At 41.3% G+C, this 19,767-nt stretch overlaps 1 protein-coding gene across 1 annotated transcript in view; it reads right to left on the bottom strand.

The window, feature by feature from the left end:
* Nucleotides 1-18,617, bottom strand: part of FCRL4 (Fc receptor like 4) — a 47,093-nt gene extending 28,476 nt beyond the window's left edge. Inside the window, exons 1-3 of the mRNA XM_070784175.1 lie at nt 18,495-18,617; nt 16,784-16,807; nt 1,188-1,442 (exon numbers count right to left, since the gene is read on the bottom strand). Of these exons, the coding sequence (XP_070640276.1) occupies nt 1,188-1,442; nt 16,784-16,807; nt 18,495-18,555 (340 nt within the window). The 5' untranslated portion in view covers nt 18,556-18,617. The remainder of the gene's footprint in view (nt 1-1,187; nt 1,443-16,783; nt 16,808-18,494) is intronic.
* Nucleotides 18,618-19,767: the final 1,150 nt, after the last annotated feature.

Here is a 19,767-nt window from a genome sequence, read left to right as displayed (position 1 = left end):
CATCTATTTAATCATTCAAGGACAGATTCAAAAATAAAAGGATTCTAACATGGAGAGGAAAAGCTGAGAGACGTGACCAAAATATCTGATATCGTTGAATACAGCAAAGATCAGCACCAACCTACTGACTAGATAACAGGAGTTATCAAAGATGTCTTTGGAGAAATACATTAGAAAGTGTTACAGTGCATTGAAGTGCACTAGGCAGAGGGTTTGTGGTCATAGACACAAATCCAGGGTCAAGATACAGTGAATGTGGTCCGCTCATGAACCTCCCATGCTCTACAGATTCTGATTAGAGACAAGTTCTACACTTTCTCTCTGAGATGACAGCAGTGAATACCTGCTCCTACTGACCAATGCCTGGGGAGTGATCAAACCAGGGGTCCTCAACACCCAGACCACGGACAGTGGCCTGTTAGGAACCAGGCTGCACAGCAGGAGGTGAACAGCAGGCAAGCAAGCGAAGCTTCACCTGTATTTACAGTTGCTCCTCATCACTCACATCACCACCTGAGATCCGCTTCCTGTCAGAGCAGCAGCACCATTAGATTCTCATAGGAGCATGAACCCTACTGCACTTGAATCATCCCAAAACCATCCCCTTACTCCCTACTCCGTGGAAGAGTTATCTTCCACTGAAATGGTCCCTGGTGCCAAAAAGGTTGGGGACCACTGCTCTAAATGAAGATCTTTAGAATAGGAAAAACTGGATGAAGAGATATGTGTGCCAGTTAGATAGGAAAGTAGTGGAGAAGGGACAAATCCTAAGACAGGTGAGGACATGAGGCCTGAGGCTGGAGATTTCCCACCTCTGAATTCTTGTTTTATGGCACTTTTTACTTTCTGTTTTGTGCTCAGCACATTCATGTAGATGCAATTTCTCCCAAAGGAGGCTACAATGTCATTAAAGACAAGACCTAAGACAGCTTCACTTCTGAATCCCCTAAAACTAACTCCTTCCTTTAATTATGTAAGTGTGCAAGATGTCTGCTGATTAATGTTAGATGTTTAAACTCTGATGTCAATAGTAGTTTGAAAAACACCTATAGACAATGCGGGAGGTCGGACGTGAAACTGAAAGGTCAAGGCTTAGAGTAGAATGAAGACTTTCCTTGGGAAATCCAGGGAGCTAAGATGTACTGAAACCGCTTCCCAAGTTTTCACTAATGCACCTACTTTCTCACCTGAAGAAAAGATCAAGTGCACAGGGTTACTTGGGAGTGAGCCTGGGGCCTGGCACCTGTACTGTCCAGAATCACGAACCTCAAGGGTATTTCCTGGAGTTTCACGTGGACGTGCTTTCCCAGAGAACCAACGGTAGCCTTGTAATTTCTCTTGTGCATAGAAGTGAAATCCATTGCAAGTCAGATTCACTCTCTCTCCATGGAAGACAGTGGTCCACGGAGGCTGGACGGAAATCACGGATTTGTGTACAGTAGCTGGAGAGAAGAGAAATAAGTCTGAGGTGAAGGTGCCTGCATTCCCACTTGGGCGGTTTGTGTGGAATGGACCAGAAGACCTGGCTTTGGAGGATCTCTGAAAGAACCTGTGGCAGGACTGCTGTTTCCCCAGGTTTCAAATTTGCTGACTGTTTGTCTTACTCAAGAGTGTCAGCAGCTGCTCTATGGTCTACAACAGAATACTGGCCTTTCAGAGGGCAACCCCAGCAGGACCTACTCAGCATGGGAGATCAGTGATGGGAGACTTGCCAACCCCCTTACCTTTTCAAACAGGCCACATCTTCAAGTAGATTCCTCCTGGGCTCCTTCCCACCCGCATTCTTCGTGTTACACGCATTTCTCTAAGATGAGCATTTGTTTGGCAAGGCCACAAAGTGGGGTGAGGGATTATAGAGGGAGGGAGTGTAGGAATTTGAGGTCAATTCCGAAGTTATAGAAAAGGGTCTAAATAGTATTTTTACCAACAAGAAGTAGGTAGTGCTGCTATGAGCAGGCTGTTGTCTGAAGTGGGAATTACCCTGAAATAACTACAAAGGGTATGAGTGCTGGGAACTAGGTGCTTCTAAATCCCCACACCTCAAAGATACTTTTTCATGAAAATAAAATGTGGGCCCTGCATAAAATCAAGCCTTAAGATCTTTGAATTATTGATGGACAGAAGCTGGAGAATGTAAGCGTAAATACAAATTAAAAATAAGAGGTTTCATTCTCCCTGTTTAAAGTAAGAGAAACAACTCTCTCTCTCTCTGTTTTTTTCTTCAGAATTTCTTTCAAATATATGTGAATCTTTATAATTGCTAAAAAGTCTCTTGCCTGTCTCACAACTCGGAACCATCTTTCTCAAGAAGGAGCCATCTTTTTGAAATGCAGCCATGTAGGGGGACAGCTCCTCTGGCTCCTGACTCCCCATTACCATGGAAGGGTAAGAGTTTATCTTTGGTGTGTACCTTGCTCCAGTATGCAATAGTAACTCCAGTCTTACCTAAAGATATGTGCGAGCTAAGTTGCTTCAGTCGTATCTGACTCTATGTGACCCTGTGGACTGCAGCCTGGCAGGCTCCTCTGTCTATGGGGTTCTCCAGGCAAAAATACTGGAATGGGTTGCCATGCTCTCCTCCAGGGGATCTTCCTGATCTAGAGATCAAACCCACATCTCCTGCATCAAAGGCAGATTCTTTACCCACTGAGCCACTTGGAAAGCCCCCAACATAAATATATGAAACAGTTATTTCTCCTCTGGATAAAAGATAACTAGAATGATAAATTGGATTTCCATGATGGCTCAGAAGGTAAAGAATCCTCCAAAATATAGGAGACTCGGGTTTGATCCCTGGGTTGGGAAGATCCTCTGGAGAAGGGAATGGATACCCACTCCAGTATTTTTACCTGGAGAATTCCATGGACAGAGGAGCTAGGTGGGCTGCAGTCTATGGGGTCTCAAAGAGTCAGACACAACAGAGTGACTGACACTAAATATGTGGCAAAAGGTGCTGTCAAGTCCTCCTGATTGAGAACTAATTATTCTTTAATCTTGAAAACATGGATGTAATGGGCTGAATCCCCTTGGCCATCTAAGAATGAGAAATCCTTTTCTATCTTTGCAATCTCTTGGTGGATTGCCCGTGATGGGCATTGTATTCTGCTTTAATGCTTTAGTTCAATTCAGTTCAGTTGCTCAGTCATGTCCGACTCTTTGCAACCTCATGGACTGCAGCACACCAGGCCTTCCTGTCCATCACCAACTCCCAGAGTTTACTCAAACTCATGTCCATTGAGTTGGTGATGACATCTAACCATCTCATCCTCTGTCATCCCCTTCTCCTTCCACCTTCAATCATTCCCAGCACCAGGGTCTTTTCCAATGAGTCAGCTCTTTGCATCAGGTACCCAAAGTATTGGAGATTCAGCTTCAACATCAGTCCTTCCAAAGAATATTCAGGACTGATTTCCTTTATGATGGACTGAATGGATCTCTTTGCAGTCCAGGGGACTCTCAAGAGTCTTTTCCAACACCACAGTTCAAAAGCATCAATTCTTCGGCACTCAGCTTTCTTTACAGTCCAACTCTCACATCCATACATGACTACTGGAAAAACCATAGCTTTGACTAGATGAATCTTTGTTGGTAAAGTAATGTCTCTGCTTTTAAATACACTGTCTAGGTTGGTCATAACTTTCCTTCCAAGGAGTAGGCGTCTTTTAATTTCATGGCTGCAGTCACCATTTTGCAGTGATTTTGGAGCCCCCCAAAATAAAGTTTGCCCATTTTCCCCCATTTATTTGCCATGGAGTGATGGGACCAGATGCTATGATCTTAGTTTTCTGAATGTTAAGCTTTAAGCCAACTTTTTTGCTCTCCTCTTTCACTTTCATCAAGAGGCTCTTCAGTTCTTTTTCACTTTCTGCCATAAGGGTGGTGTCATCTGCATATCTGAGGTTATTGATATCCCCATCTCTCTAAGAATTTTCTGCAGTTTCTTGGGAGGTGGTCCTAAGATGGCGGAGGAATAGGACAGGGAGACCACTTTCTCCCCTGCAAATTCATCAAAAGAACATTTAAACGCTGAGTAAATTCCACAAAACAACTTCTGAATGCTGGCAGAGGACATCAGGCACCCAGAAAAACAGCCCATTGTCTTCAAAAGGAGGTAGGAAAAAATATGAGACAAAAAAAGAGACAAAAGAGATAGGGACAGAGCTCCGTCCCGGGAAGGGAGTCTTAAAAAGAGAGAAGTTTCCAAACACCAGGAAACACTCTCACTGCCGAGTCTGTGGCGAGCCTTGGAAGCACAGAGGGCAACGTAACAGGGAGGAAAAATAAATAAATAATTAAAACCCACAGATTACAAGCCCAACAGTAACTCCCCCAGCGGAGAAGCAGCGCAGACGCCTGCATCCGCCAAGCAGGGGCTGGGCAGGGAGGCGCGGGCTGCATTTGTTAGAGTAAGGACCAGGCCTGAATGCCCTGAGGGCAATCTGAGTGAACTAACTTGGGCTAGCAAACCAGACTGTGGGATAGCTACCACACGAAAAGTCCTAACCTAAGACTCCACCAGGCCCGCGCACAGAACAAAGGACTGAACAGAACTAGCCGGCTACAGACCATCCCTCTCTGGTGACTGGCAGCCAGAGGCAGAAGGGGGCAATCACAGCCCCAGAGAGACATTATCTACCAAACTGCAAGCAGTCTTCTTTGCTAACTAAGACTTCTTGGGGTTCTGGACGGACAACATCCGCCTGAGAAGGTGTGCTGGTTGTACACTCATAAAACCGAGTGGCAGGGAAGGGGGAGGTGATAAGTCGCAGTGACCACGCTTGCCAGACACCTCATCACCTGAGCTGTTCGGACCTGGGAAGGGCACAAAACACAGGCCCAACAGAGTGTGCACCTCTGAGGACTACCCAAATGCCTGAACCTGAGCGGCTTAGACGTGGGAGGTGCATGCAGCCCAGGACCGGCCTTGGACGGTTCCCAACAGAGCAATCTACAGCCTGAGCAGTGTGGGCAGAGAAGACACAAGCGCCGTGAGCGGGGGCAGGCCCACTGTGGCTGCGACACTGCAAGCACATGCCAGTGTTATTTGTTTGCAGCGTCCCTCCCTCCCCACAGCGCGACTGAACAAATGAACCTAAAAAAAGTGTCCACCACTGCCCCCACTAGTGACAGGGAGGAAATCAGACACTGAAGAGACCAGCAAACAGAAGAAGCTAAAACAGAGGGAACCACCTTGGAAGTGAGAGGTGCAATAGATTAAAACCCTGTAGTTAGTACCAACTACATAGGAAGCAGCTTATCAGATCAGATCAGATCAGTCGATCAGTCGTGTCTGACTCTTTGCGACCCCATGAATAGCAGCACGCCAGGCCTCCCTGTCCATCACCAACTCCCGGAGTTCACCCAGACTCACGTCCATCAAGTCAGTGATGCCATCCAGCCATCTCATAATCTTTAGAAATATAAGCCAGACCAAGGAACTATCCAAAAATGAACTGACCCCACACTGACTACAGCAACACCAGAGAAAGTCCTAGATATATTTTTACTATTTTTACTATCATTCTTTTTTTTTAATTTTTTTTTAAATTTTAAATCCTCTATTACTCCTTTAATTTTCATTTTTATAGCCTACTATTACTTTGAAAAAAAAAAGAGACCCTATTTTTTTAAAGCAAACTTCATATATATATATATATTTAAATAATTTTTGTGACTTTGTCTTGTTTTTTTTTTTTCTTCTTCTTCTTTTCTTTAATATTGTATTTTTGAAAATCCAACCTCTACTCTAGATTTTTAATCTTTGCTTTTTGGTATTTGTTATCAATTTTGTACCTTTAAGAACCCAATCTTCTATACCCATTTTTACTTGGGAGTGAGATTACTGGCTTGACTGCTCTCTCCCCCTTTGGACTTTCCTTTTTCTCCACCAGGTCGTCTCTGTCTCCTCCCTCCCGCTTCTCTTCTCTACCCAACTCTGTGAATCACCAGCGTGTTCCAGACGGTGGGGAACACATAGGGAACTGATTCCTGGCTGGATCTGTCTCTCTCCTTTTAATTGCCCACTTTTTATCCTCCTGGCCACCTCTGTCTCCTTCCTCCCTCTTCTCTGCTCTGTATAACTCCATGAACATCTCTGAGTGGTCCAGACTATAGAGCACACATAAGGAAGTGATAACTGGCTAGCTTGCTCTCTCCTCTTTTGATTCCACCTCATCTCATTCGGGTCACCTCTAACTCCCTCCTCCCTCTTCTCCATGTAATTCTGTGAACCTCTCTGGGTGTCCCTCACCATGGAGAAACTTTTCATCTTTAACCTAGATGTTTTATCAGTGGTGCTGTGTAGAAGGAGAAGTCTTGAAACTACTGTAAAAATAAGACTGAAAACCAGAGGCAGGAGGCTTAAGTCCAAATCTTGAGAACACCAGAGAACTCCTGACTCCAAGGAACATTAATCAACAGGAGCTCACCAAACGCCTCCATACCTACACTGAAACCAAGCACCACCCAAGGGCCAACAAGTTCCACAGGAAGACATACCACGCAAATTCTCCAGGAACACAGGAACACAGCCCTGAGCTTCAATATACAGGCTGCCCAAAGTTACTCCAAAACCATTGACATCTCATAACTAATTACTGGACACTTCATTGCACTCCAGAGAGAAGAAATCTAGCTCCACCCACCAGAACACCGACACAAGCTTCCCTAACCAAGAAACCTTGATAAGCCACCCATACAACCCCACCCACAGTGAGGAAACTCCACAATAAAGACAACTCTACAAACTGCCAGAATACAGAAAGGCGACCCCAAGCTCAGCAATATAAACAAGATGAAGAGACAGAGGAATACCCAGAAGGTAAAGGAACAGGATAAGTGCCCACCAAACCAAACAAAAGAGGAAAAGATAGGGAATCGACCTATAAATAATTCCAAATAATGATAGTGAAAATGATCCAAAATCTTGAAATCAAAATGTAATCACAGATAAATAACCTGGAGACAAGGGTTGAGAAGATGCAAGAAGGGTTTAACAAGGACCTAGAAGAAATAAAAAAAGAGTCAATATATAATGAATAATGCAATAAATGAGGTAAAAAACACTCTGGAGGCAACGAATAGTAAATAACGGAGGCAGAAGATAAGATTAGTGAAGTAGAAGATAGAATGGTAGAAATATATGAATCAGAGAGAAAAAAAGAAAAAAGAAAAGAAACGAGGACAATCTCAGAGACCTCCAGGACAATATTAAACGCTCCAACGTTTGAATCATAGGAGTCCCAGAAGAAGACAAAAAGAAAGACCATGAGAAAATACTTGAGAAGATAATAGTTGAAAACTTTCCTAAAATGGGAAGGAAATAATCACCCAAGTCCAAGAAACCCAGAGAGTCCTAAACAGGATAAACCCAAGGCGAAACACCCCAAGACACATATTAATCAAATTAACAAAGATCAAACACAAAGAACAAATATTAAAAGCACCAAGGGAAAAACAACAAATAACACACAAGGGGATTCCCATAAGGACAACAGCTGATCTTTCAATAGAAACTGTCCAGGCCAGGAGGGAATGGCAAGACATACTTAAAGTAATAAAAGAAAATAACCTACAGCCCAGATTACTGTACCCAGCAAAGATCTCATTCAAATACGAAGGAGAAATCAAAAGCTTTACAGACAAGCAACAGCTGAGAGAATTCAGCACCACCAAACCAGCTCTCCAACAAATGTTAAAGGATATTCTCTAGACAGGAAACACAGAAAGAGTGTATAAACTCAAACCCAAAACAATAAATAAATGGCAACAGGATTATACTTATCAATAATTACCTTAAACGTAAATTGGTTGAATGCCCCAACCAAAAGACAAAGACTGGCTGAATAGATATAAAAACAAGACCCCTACATATGTTGTCTACAAGAGACCCACCTCAAAACAGGGGACACATACAGACTGAAAGTGAAGGGCTGGAAAAAGATATTCTGTGCAAATAGAGACCAAAAGAAAGCAGGAGTAGCAATACTCATATCAGATAAAATAGACTTTAAAACAAAGGCTGTGAAAAGAGACAAAGAAGGACACTACATACTGATCAAAGGATCAATCCAAGAAGAAGATATAACAATTATAAATATATATGCACCCAACATAGCACCACAATATGTAAGACAAATGCTAACAAGTATGAAAGGGGAAATTAACAATAACACAATAATAGTGGGAGACTTTAATACGCCCACTCACACCTTGGATAGATCAACTAAACAGAAAATTAACAAGGAAACACAAACTTTAAATGATACAATAGACCAGTTAGACCTAACTGATACCTATAGGATATTTTACCCCAAAACAATGAATTTCACCTTTTTCTAAAGCACACACAGAACCTTCTCCAGGATAGATCACATCCTGGACCATAAATCAAGCCTTGGTAAATTTAAAAAAAAAAAAATTGAAATCATTCCAAGCATCTTTTCTGACTACAATGCAGTAAGGTTAGGTATCAACTACAGGAGAAAAACTATTAAAAATTCCAACATATGGAGGCTGAACAACACGCTGCTGAATAACCAGCAAATAACAGAATAAATCAAAAAAGAAATCAAAATATGCATAGAAATGAAGGGAAATGAAAACACAACAACCCAAAACCTGTGGGACACTGTAAAAGCAGTGCTAAGGGGAAAGTTCATAGCAATACAGGCATACCTCAAGAAACAAGAAAAAAGTCAAATAAATAACCTAACTCTACACCTAAAGCAACTAGAAAAGGAAGAAATGAAGAACCCCAGGGTTAGTAGAAGGAAAGAAATCTTAAAAATTAGGGCAGAAATAAATGCAAAAGAAACAAAAGAGACCATAGCAAAAATCAACAAAGCCAAAAGCTGGTTCTTTGAAAGGATACATAAAATTGACAAACCATTATCCAGACTCATCAAGAAACACAGGGAGAAAAATCAAATCAATAAAATTAGAAATGAAAATGGAGAGATCACAACAGACAACACAGAAATACAAAGGATCATAAAAGACTACTAGCAGCAATTATATGCCAATAAAATGGACAACGTGGAAGAAATGGACAAATTCTTAGAAAAGTACAACTTTCCAAAACTGGACCAGGAAGAAATAGAAAATCTTAACAGACCCATCACAAACACTGAAATTGAAACTGTAATCAGAAATCTTCCAGCAAACAAAAGCCCAGGTCCAGACGGCTTCACAGCTGAATTCTATCAAAAATTTAGAGAAGAGCTAACACCTATCCTACTCAAACTCTTCCAGAAAATTGCAGAGGAAGGTAAACTTCCAAACTCATTCTATGAGGCCACCATCACCCTAATACCAAAACCTGATAAAGATCCCACAAAAAAGAAAACTACAGGCCAATATCACTGGTGAACATAGATGCAAAAATCCTTAACAAAATTCTAGCAATCAGAATCCAACAACACATTAAAATCATACACCATGACCAAGTGGGCTTTATCCCAGGGATGCAAGGATTCTTCAATATCTGCAAATCAATCAATGTAATACACCACATTAACAAATTGAAAAATAAAAGCCATATGATTATCTCAATAGATGCAGTGAAAGCCTTTGACAAAATTCAACATCCATTTATGATAAAAACTCTCCAGAAGCAGGAATAGAAGGAATATACCTCAACATAATAAAGGCTATATATGACAAACCCACAGCAAACTTTATCCTCAATGCTGAAAATTTTAAAGTATTTCCCCTAAAGCCAGGAACAAGACAAGGATGCCCACTTTCATCACTACTATTCAACATAGTTTTAGAAGTTTGGGCCACAGCAATCAGAGCAGAAAAAGAAATAAAAGGAATCCAAATTGGAAAAGAAGTAAAACTCTCACTGTTTGCAGATGACATGATTCTCTACATTGAAAACCCTAAAGACTCCACCAGAAAATTACTAGAGCTAATCAATGAATAAAGTTGCAGGATATAAAATCAACACACAGAAATCCCTTGCATTCCTATACACTAATAATGAGACAACAGAAAGAGAAATTAAGGAAACAATTCCATTCACCATTGCAACGAAAAGAATAAAATACTTAAGAATATACCTATCTAAAGAAACTAAAGACCTATATATAGAAAACTATAAAACACTGGTGAAAGAAATCAAAGAGGACACTAATAGATGGAGAAATATACCATCTTTATGGATTGGAAGAATCAATATAGTGAAAATGAGTATACTACCCAAAGCAATCTATAGATTCAATTCAATCCCTATCAAGCTACTGATGGTATTTTTCACAGAACTAGAACAAATAATTTCACAATTTGTATGGAAATATAAAAAACTTCAAATAGCCAGAGCAATCTTGAGAAAGAAGAATGAACTGGAGGAATCAACCTGCCTGACTTCAGGATCTACTACAAAGCCACAGTCATCAAGACAGTATGGTACTGGCACAAAGACAGAAATATAGATCAGTGGAACAAAATAGAAAGCCCAGAGATAAATCCACACACCTATGGACACCTTATCTTTGACAAAGGAGGCAAGAATATACAATGGATTAAAGACAATTTCTTTAACAAGTGGTGCTGGGAAAACTGGTCAACCACTTGTAAAAGAATGAAATTAGAACACTTTCTAACACCATACACAAAAATAAACTCAAAATAGATTAAAGACCTAAATGTAAGACCAGAAACTATAAAACTCCTAGAGGAGAACATAGGCAAAACACTCTCCGACATAAATCACAGCAGGATCCTCTATGACCCACCTCCCAGAATATTGGAAATAAAAGCAAAAATAAACAAATGGGACCTAATTAAAATTAAAAGCTGCTGCACAACAAAGGAAACTATAAGCAAGCTGAAAAGACAGCCAATGGAATGGGAGAAAATAACAGCAAATGAAGCAACTAACAAACAACTAATCTCAAAAATATACAAGCAACTCCTGTAGCTCAATTACAGAAAAATAAACGACCAATCAAAAAATGGGCCGAAGAACTAAATAGACATTTCTCCAAAGAAGACATACAGATGGCTAACAAACACATGAAAAGATGCTCAACATCACTCATTATCACAGAAATGCAAATCAAAACCACTATGAGGTACCATTTCAAGCCAGTCAGAATGGCTGCAATCCAAAAGTCTACAAGCAATAAATGCTGGAGAGGGTGTGGAGAAAAGGGAACCTTCTTACACTGTTGGTGGGAATGCAAACTAGGACAGCCACTATGGAGAACAGTGTGGAGATTCCTTAAAAAACTGGAAATAGAACTGCCTTATGACCCAGCAATCCCAGTGCTGGGCATACACACTGATGAAACCAGAATTGAAAAAGACACGTGTACCCCAATGTTCATCGCAGCACTGTTTATAATAGCCAGGACATGGAAGCAACCTAGATGTCCATCAGCAGATGAATGGATAAGAAAGCTGTGGTTCATATACACAATGGAGTATTACTCAGCCATTAAAAAGAATACATTTGAATCAGTTCCACTGAGGTGGATGAAACTGGAGCCTATTATACAGAGTGAAGTAAGCCAGAAAGAAAAACACCAATACAGTATACAAACGTATATATATGGAATTTAGAAAGACGGTAACGATAACCCTGTATGCAAGACAGCAAGAGACACAGATGTATAGAACAGTATTTTGGACTCTGTGGGAGAGGGAGAGGGTGGGATGATTTGGGAGAATGGCATTGAAACATGTATAATATCATATAAGAAACTAATCGCCAGTCCAGGTTCGATGCAGGATACAGGATGCTTGGGGCTGGTGCACTGGGATGACCCAGAGGGATGGTACAGGGAGGGAGCTGGGAGGGGGGTTCAGGATGGGGAACACGTGTACACCCATGGCGGATTCATGTTGATGTATGGCAACACCAATACAATATTGTAAAGTAAAAATAATATATATATATATATATATATGTATATATTACTTCTGCAAAAAAAAAAAAAGAATTTTCTGCAGTTTCTTGTGATCCACACAGTCAAAGGCTTTGGTGTAGTCAATAAAGCAGAAATAGATGTTTTTCTAGAACTCTCCTGCTTTCTCGATGATCCAACAGATGTTGGCAATTTGATCTCTGGTTCCTCTGACTTTTCTAAAACCAGCTTGGATATTTGGAAGTTCACAGTTCATGTATTGTTGAAGTCTGGCTTGGAGAATTTTAAGCATTGCTTTACTAGCGTGTGAGATGAGTGCAATTGTGTGGTAGTCTGAGCATTCTTTGGCATTACCTTTTTTGGGGATTGGAATGAAAACTGACCTTTTCCAGTCCTGTGGCCACTGCTGAGTTTTCCAAATTTGCTGGTATATTGAGTGCAGCACTTTTGCAGCATCATCTTTTAGGATTTGAAATAGCTCTACTGAAATTCCATCACGTCCACTAACTTTGTTCATAGTGATGCTTCCTAAGGCCCACTTGACTTTGCATTCCAGGATGTCTGGCTCTAGATGAGTAATCACACCATCGTGATTATCTGGGTCGTGAAGATCTTTTTTGTACAGTTCTTCTGTGTATTCTTGCCACCTCTTCTTAATATCTTCTGCTTCTGTTAGGTTCATACCATTTCTGTCCTTTATTGTGCCCATCTTTTGCTGAATTGTTCCCTTGGCATCTCTAATTTTCTTGAAGAGATCTCTAGTCATTCCCATTCTATTGTTTTCCTCTAGTTTTTTGCACTGATCACTGGTGCTACTGCTAAGTCATTTCAGTCATGTCCGACTCTGTGTGACCCCATAGACGGCAGCCCACTAGGCTCCACTGTCCCTGGGATTCTCCAGGCAAGAACACTGGAGTGGGTTGCCATTTCCTTCTCTAATACACTGATCACTGAGGAAGGCTTTCTTATCTCTCCTTGCTATTCTTTGGAACTCTGCATTCAAATGGGTTTATCTTTCCTTTTCTCCTTTGCTTTTGGATTCTCTTCTTTTCACAGCTATTTGTAAGGCCTCCTCAGACAGCCATTTTGCTTTTTTGCATTTTTTTGCCCCTTGGGGATGGTCTTGATCCCTGTCTCCTATACAGTGTCACAAACCTCTGTCCATAGTTCATCAGGCACTGTATAAGATCTAGTCCCTTAAATCTATTTCTCATTTCCACTGTATAAGCGTAAGGGATTTGATTTAATGCTGATTTAGTACTAAAAGCATTTGCTCTCTTTCTTACCTTTGTAAGAATTCTGGGTTGGTGGGTTTTGTTTTAATTTTACTTACCACAGTTATTACTGTGGTTCTTTCTTATCTGAATGTTTATTTTCTAAGTTTGTAGTTTCAAGGTTGTGAGAGTTAGTAAATGACGGGTGAAGGTACAACTGTGGCATAAAAATTATTCTGAACTGAGGGCATAAGATAAAAGATTCTATTTATTTATTTTTATTCTGAATTCCCTTATCTGCCTAAAAGCAAAGCCACTGAAAACAGTTCAATTGTCATAAATCACCTCCCCAGGAGCAAATAAATGATCATTTCTTATCACCAGGTACTGAAAGTCAACACCACAGCTAAACAGATATTGTGACAACACTAGCTTAGCTCCCATCTATTCTTTTAAGGGCCTATTTATCTCTCCTAAAACTTATTTGTTTTCCAGTAAGTGGCCTTCCAGTCAATCCTAAAGGAAATCAACCTTGAATATTCATTGGACGCACTGATACTGAAGCTGAAGCTCCGATTCTTTGGCCACCTGATGCAAAGAGCTGAGTCACTGGAAAACACCCTGCCTGATGCTGGGAAAGGTTGAGGGCAAGAGGAGAAAGGAGCGACAGAGGATGAGATGGCTGGATGGCATCCCTGGCTCAATGGACATGAGTTTGAGCAAACTCCGGGAGATGGTGAAGGACAGGGAACACTTCCGTGCTGCAGTACCTGGGGTCTCAAAGAGTCAGACACGACTGAGCAACTGGACAACAACAACCAGGTGACCTTCTTGCCCTTCTCCCCTTCTTTCCAATCCAGATATTACATAATTCCCCAATTCTAATGCCTCCTTAGGTTATATTTTTCTATGTACTCCTGAAGTTTTGAATAAAAATTTTTCTTTTCTCTTGCCAATCTGTCTTTTGTCAGTTTAATTTGCAACCCTCCATTATAAACATAAGAGGGTAGAAAAAAAAGTTTCCATCTTTGACATAATAAAAGTAATTGCAAACCAAATTATTCACAAATATCCACACAAACTTTCTCACTCCTTTAATGCTGCTATCTAGACAGAACAATGCTTTGACAGGCTAATCTTTCATGGTATGTACAATGAAAACTGATTGTTAAAGTGATACTTCTGATTCTGTCAAAGATGCAGTAATTCATGAAGGTGGTAAAAGTTTTGTGAGACCACTGCTCTGATGCCTCCAAAGTCACTGACAAATGTAGTAGAGCAAAATCTGTTAACGACTGAAGAGGGGAAATCAGTGATAGGGACAATACTTGTTTGGCTTCTGAAAGTTAGTCTCAGGGCCCATCTGTTGAGCCTATTGCCTGCCGATAAGTTTGAAAAATGGAAGCACTAACTGCCCAGCAATGTGACACAGTTCTGAGTAAGGAGATGTCAGAAGAATAAAGCTAGGAGTGAACTAAGGGGTGAGGATTCTGGGAAAAGGCTTTTCCTTTATGATGAAGGGAGAGAACCATAGCAGGGGAGCTCCTCTGCCATTTGAGTTTCCTACTGCTCCCTCCCCCTCTTTCCTGCCTTGCACACAGTCATGATGCCTGCAGCTGTGACTGCGATCACATACCAAAAAAAAAAAAAATCAATATTTGCTTCATGCTTTGTTCTACAAATTGCCTATGGTAATCTAAATTTTGTGATGTAGAAAACAAAGTAAATTATTTCCATTTATATTATCTTTTTTTCAAAAATAATATCTCAGTGTTGAGGATATGCAGTTTACCGTAAAATTGTAAGTGGAATCACTTAAGTGTGTTTTTATCTTAGTACATGTCATACTCAGATAAGGACTATCTGTATTTAAAGGTGTATAAGCAATTACTTTTTTTAAAGCTTGAGACTTTTCATGCATGAGTGCTATGTCGCTTCAGCCGTGTCTGACTGTTTATGACCCTATGAACTACAGCCCTCCAGGCTCCTCTGTCCATGGGATTCTCTAGGCAAGAACACTGGAGTGGGTGGCCATGTCCTCCTCCAGGGGACTTTCCTGACCTAAGGATTGAACCCACATCTCCTACAGCTCCTGCATTGCGGGTGGATTTTTTTTTTTTTTTTTTCCTGCTGAGCCACCAGGGAAGCCCTGAGACTTTACCTATTCTCAACTTTTTCCATAAGAAGTGCCCAAATACACCTTAGAATTATATGCAAATGTAGTGAAAATACTCTGGGGGCAAAAACTGTAGAGTGACCTGAATGCTTGTTCTAAACAAGAAAACTAAGTGTTCTGTTTGGTTATATAAACATTCACGTGTCTCTGCAGACCTTTTTTCTCTCTCTTTCTTTAGAGGTTTGTACAGATATACTATGTCCCCAGCAGGTATGGGACTGTGTTTCTCTTGAAGAGAATAGGAATCTGCATTATCTATGTTCCTGGGAAGAGCCTGGGATTGAGGAAATGGAGACTTGGGCAGTGGGTCTTTTTCTAGGGAGAAGGGAAAACTTCCTTTGGTGGACACAGCTTCATTCCTTGCCACACCAAGTAAGCTGCCCCTGCTACATACAGGCAACCCTGTGGCCAGGAGGAGACACATCTTGTCAGGGTCTTTCTGAGGTTAGGACGGAGACAGTGGGTTCTGAGATTACCCACGTCTACTGGCTGACACTCTCTGTATTTTATTTCACCATCATAGGACTTTTAAGAAAGCTTTGTCAAGTTATGATCTCCTCCCAGTTACTTGTGGGAAAAAGTCTGTATCCATGGCACTGAGCGGAAGACTCTTCTGGGAAGTTTCACGGGACACTGCATCAAGGGGCAGTGGCTCCCGCTGGCTGGAGTTAACTGACCATAATCAGCTCCCTGGATAGAGGAGACTTGAATGAATCCTCAGGGACTGCCAAAATTCCTGGAAACAGCTCCCCAAAGAGGCCTGGACTTTCTGCTAAGTAGTAGGATAGGGGCTCAAAGTCATCATGATCTGAGCTTATTAACAGAGAAATATCTACAAAGAATACTGAAGTTTGGGATTAGTTGGTTGCACTTGCTTAGGGGCAGTGATTTGTCAGAGGCTTCCCAGGTGACTCATGGTAAAGAATCCGCCTGCCAATGCAGGAGCCACAGAAGACATGGCTTTGATCCCTAGGTGGGGAAGAACCCCTGAAGGAGGAAATGGCAACCCACTCCAGTATTCTTGCCTGGGAAATCGCATAGACAGAGGAGCCGAGCAGGGTGCAGTCCACGGGATCAAAGAGTAGGACATGACTGAAGCAGCTGAGTATGAGCATGCAACTGATCTATCAAACTGGGGGAAATATGGAGAAGCCAGCAAGTTGTTTGCACCTCTACCTCCCTTATTGAGGTAATAGTTTATTTCTATGCTTCCCCCCTCAGGAGTCTATGCATTCTGTCAGATCAGCTAGAATTGCACATCAGAAGGAGATACACCTTCTTGAATTCCATGACATATATCCCAGGTCCTCCTCCAAGATCATCCAGCACAACAGCAAGTTTGGTCCTGGAGTGTGACCCCCAAACTCTTAGGGTCAGAGTCCTAAGACGTGTTTTTATCTGCCCGTAGTCCTCAAGAAAAGGATGCGGGCATGACAAGGTCCCTTTTGACAAATATTTGAGATACAGGATGGCTGTTAGGACATCCAGAAATGTAAAGAGAAAGGAAAAGAAGGACTTACCAAATGGTCCACTGACTGGAGCTGCTGCAAGAGAGTAAAGAGTCAGGTGTCAGCACAAGACAATGAGTCCCAAACCATTTCACCCTGAGGTCCACCTGCCACTTTCAACTTCCCCCCAAAAGGAGGAAAAACATGCGCAGATCCACCCACCCTGGAGAAACAAGATGATGTCATGGTCAGAGTCTCAGGCTGCAGACTCAGGTGGAAACAGGTTTGAATTTTAGCTGTGTGACCCTGGGCAAGCTACATAGAACCTCCAAGCCTCAATTAATTTCTTCATCTGTAAAATTAGGACCATCAAAGTTACCTTCTGGCCTTATTTTAAGAAGTTAAATTAGTAAGTTGTTAGTTAAGGGTTGCTAGAATTATTTTTTAGCATAACTGTGGCTGCTGCTGAGGCTTAGCTTTGCTATCTTCTTGCCTGGAGTGTTTTCCTCCTACCTCAGTATGAAGCAAAAGCAAATTACACCCATGCATTAAAGCCCAGGTGAAATTCCATCTCTTCCATGAAGCCCTCTGAGATACGTCTATGCCACAGCACCATCACTTTTCTTTTGATTTAGAACTCCTCGCATTTGAGTTCACATGAAATCCTCAACTGGACATGCCGTATGGGGCAATGTTTAAAAGCATAACTACACTGTCAGATTAGAGGTTTGAATCCTGACTCTGCCACCTAACAGCTGCATGAAACTTAAGGCAAGATGTCATCTCCTTGCCTTAGTTTCCTCACCCATAAAACAGGATTTATAACAGTTCCAGCTCTTCATTTGTTAAAGAATTAGATACATTAACACAATGAGATATTCTTAGAAGACTATCTGACACAGGGTTATCAGCAATAATTAATTATCATCACATATTATCCTATAACCCATTGTGCAATATTTTTCTTGTATTGCCAGTTCAAATACTCTTGATTTCCTTATCAGAGTGTCAATTCTTGAGGACAGAGGCTATGTCTTCCATGTTCTGCATCCTCTGCATTGCCCAACACTGTGCTATGCCCCATGTAGCCACTCATTCACTATTTACTGAATTCCTATAATGCGCCAGTCACACTAATAACTCTTCCCTTCTTAAATAGAGCCTGGAGATATAGCTGAGAACAAGGCAAACACGTTTAACAAAATTCATTGTACAAATGACTGGCTGGTCTTTATTTCCCAAAGCTTGAACTACTAGAGATTCAGTGTCTCATTTGGATAGATATTAGCAAGTAACACAGAAGCAGGGAAGCAAAATCAAAGGAAAACTTCTCACGCTCTTTGCAAACATTAGAACAGATTTGATCTCTTAATACAGAGAAAGAAGTAACTATTCTCAGCAGAAGATCATTCTACATCAGTCCATCGTCAGAACATGGCCCTTTCACAAGGGTGTCAGTTCATCTTTTACTCTTGGTCTTCGTGATCTGTGGTTAGAGAGGTAATAAAATCTAATTGTAGTTTTTTTTACATGGAAAAATAAGTTCAGTTTTTGGAGAGTAAAAGGAATTTTTCAAATAAGCAATTAAAAGCAAATGAAGAACACATTTTTGGAAATAATTTTTTCCCTATCATTCCATTAAATTGATATCTTTCTCCTTTGTTCATTTTCTGCTGTTCTAAATGGGAGTAAAATCTCTTTTTTCAGCAGCCAGCCCAGAGAACCTATTTGTCTATGGAGAGACTCAGTTTTCCCAGGGAGCAGACTTCCCCCCACCACTTACCGAGGACCAAGAAGGATGCCCACAGCAGCACAGAAGCCTCCTCTAGCATCCTGAGGAGCATCTCATAGGAGACAAGCCAGTTCCCAGCACTGGGGAATGAGTTCAGCGATACTCTCTGAGTATCGCTGCTCAAATTAATGAAGTGAAAAGGGGAAGTGGAGGAATCCTTCTTTAAATACCAAATAGCACATTACCCTGTGTGAGAAAATTTCAATGATGAAAGTCAACATTTGATCACAATATTTAAGAACTGCTCAGATATCTTGGTATGAATAGCTTCTCAAGGCTTTAGTTTTCTTATTTTCAGAAACCTCCAGACTCTGTCTTCTGGGAAAACTGTAATTTATCCTCTCTGCTACAAGATATCAGGTAAGACTGCAGTCCAGTTGAGATCCACATAATCCAAGGATGTGGCTGTATCATTCCAGTGTTGAAAAACTTCCCATTCAATGCAGAAATGACCCTTGATGAACTCTACTGGGCCACCTCCAGGTAACCATTTATATAGGACAAAATATCTGAATCATAAGACAACTTGTACCTTGTCTGACCTTTATGAAAATTCCCTGGTTCGTTTGTCTCAAATGAAGATACAGACTGATCTGAGAAGGCTGCAAAGAATAAATTACAGCCCCATCATGCTTTTCCTGGAGAACAGACTGTGAAATTTTTTATTTAAGATCCTAGAATCCAAAATTTGCTACAAGAATGTCTCGACCAATATATATTAATTACATAAGTATAGCTCAGTTGGTAAAGAATCCTCCTGCAATGCAAGAGACCTTGGTTTGATTCCTGGGTTGGGAAAATCCACTGGAGAAAACATAGGCTACCCACTCCAGTATTCTTGGGCTTCCCTTGTGGCTCAGCTGGTAAAGAATCCACATGCAATGCGGGAGACTCCTGTTTGATTCCTGGGTTGGAAAGACTCCCTGGAGAAGGGAAAGGCTACCCACTCCAGTATTCTGGTCTGGAGGATTCCATGGACTTATTCCAGGGGGCTGCAAAGAGTCGGACACGACTGAGCCACTTTCACTTTCAGGCATAGTGCCAGGAGAATAGTGGCAAGCAAGACTCGATAAGCTTTCATCCTAATGGGGAGACAGGAAAGCCGACAGGAAGTTAAATAGAATGAAAAGTCTGATAGTCCAAAAGAACGGAAATCTGACCCAGATCTGGAGAATCAGGAGAAGTTTCCCATGGAAGAGACATCCAAGTAGACTGAGAGATGAGCGTGGTCAAAGGCGGAGGCAGTCACATCACTGTCATCATC

Source organism: Bos indicus, chromosome 3, assembly GCF_029378745.1.
Source record: "Bos indicus isolate NIAB-ARS_2022 breed Sahiwal x Tharparkar chromosome 3, NIAB-ARS_B.indTharparkar_mat_pri_1.0, whole genome shotgun sequence".
Lineage (NCBI taxonomy): Eukaryota > Metazoa > Chordata > Mammalia > Artiodactyla > Bovidae > Bos > Bos indicus.
This window is presented reverse-complemented; position numbering and strand designations above follow the sequence as displayed.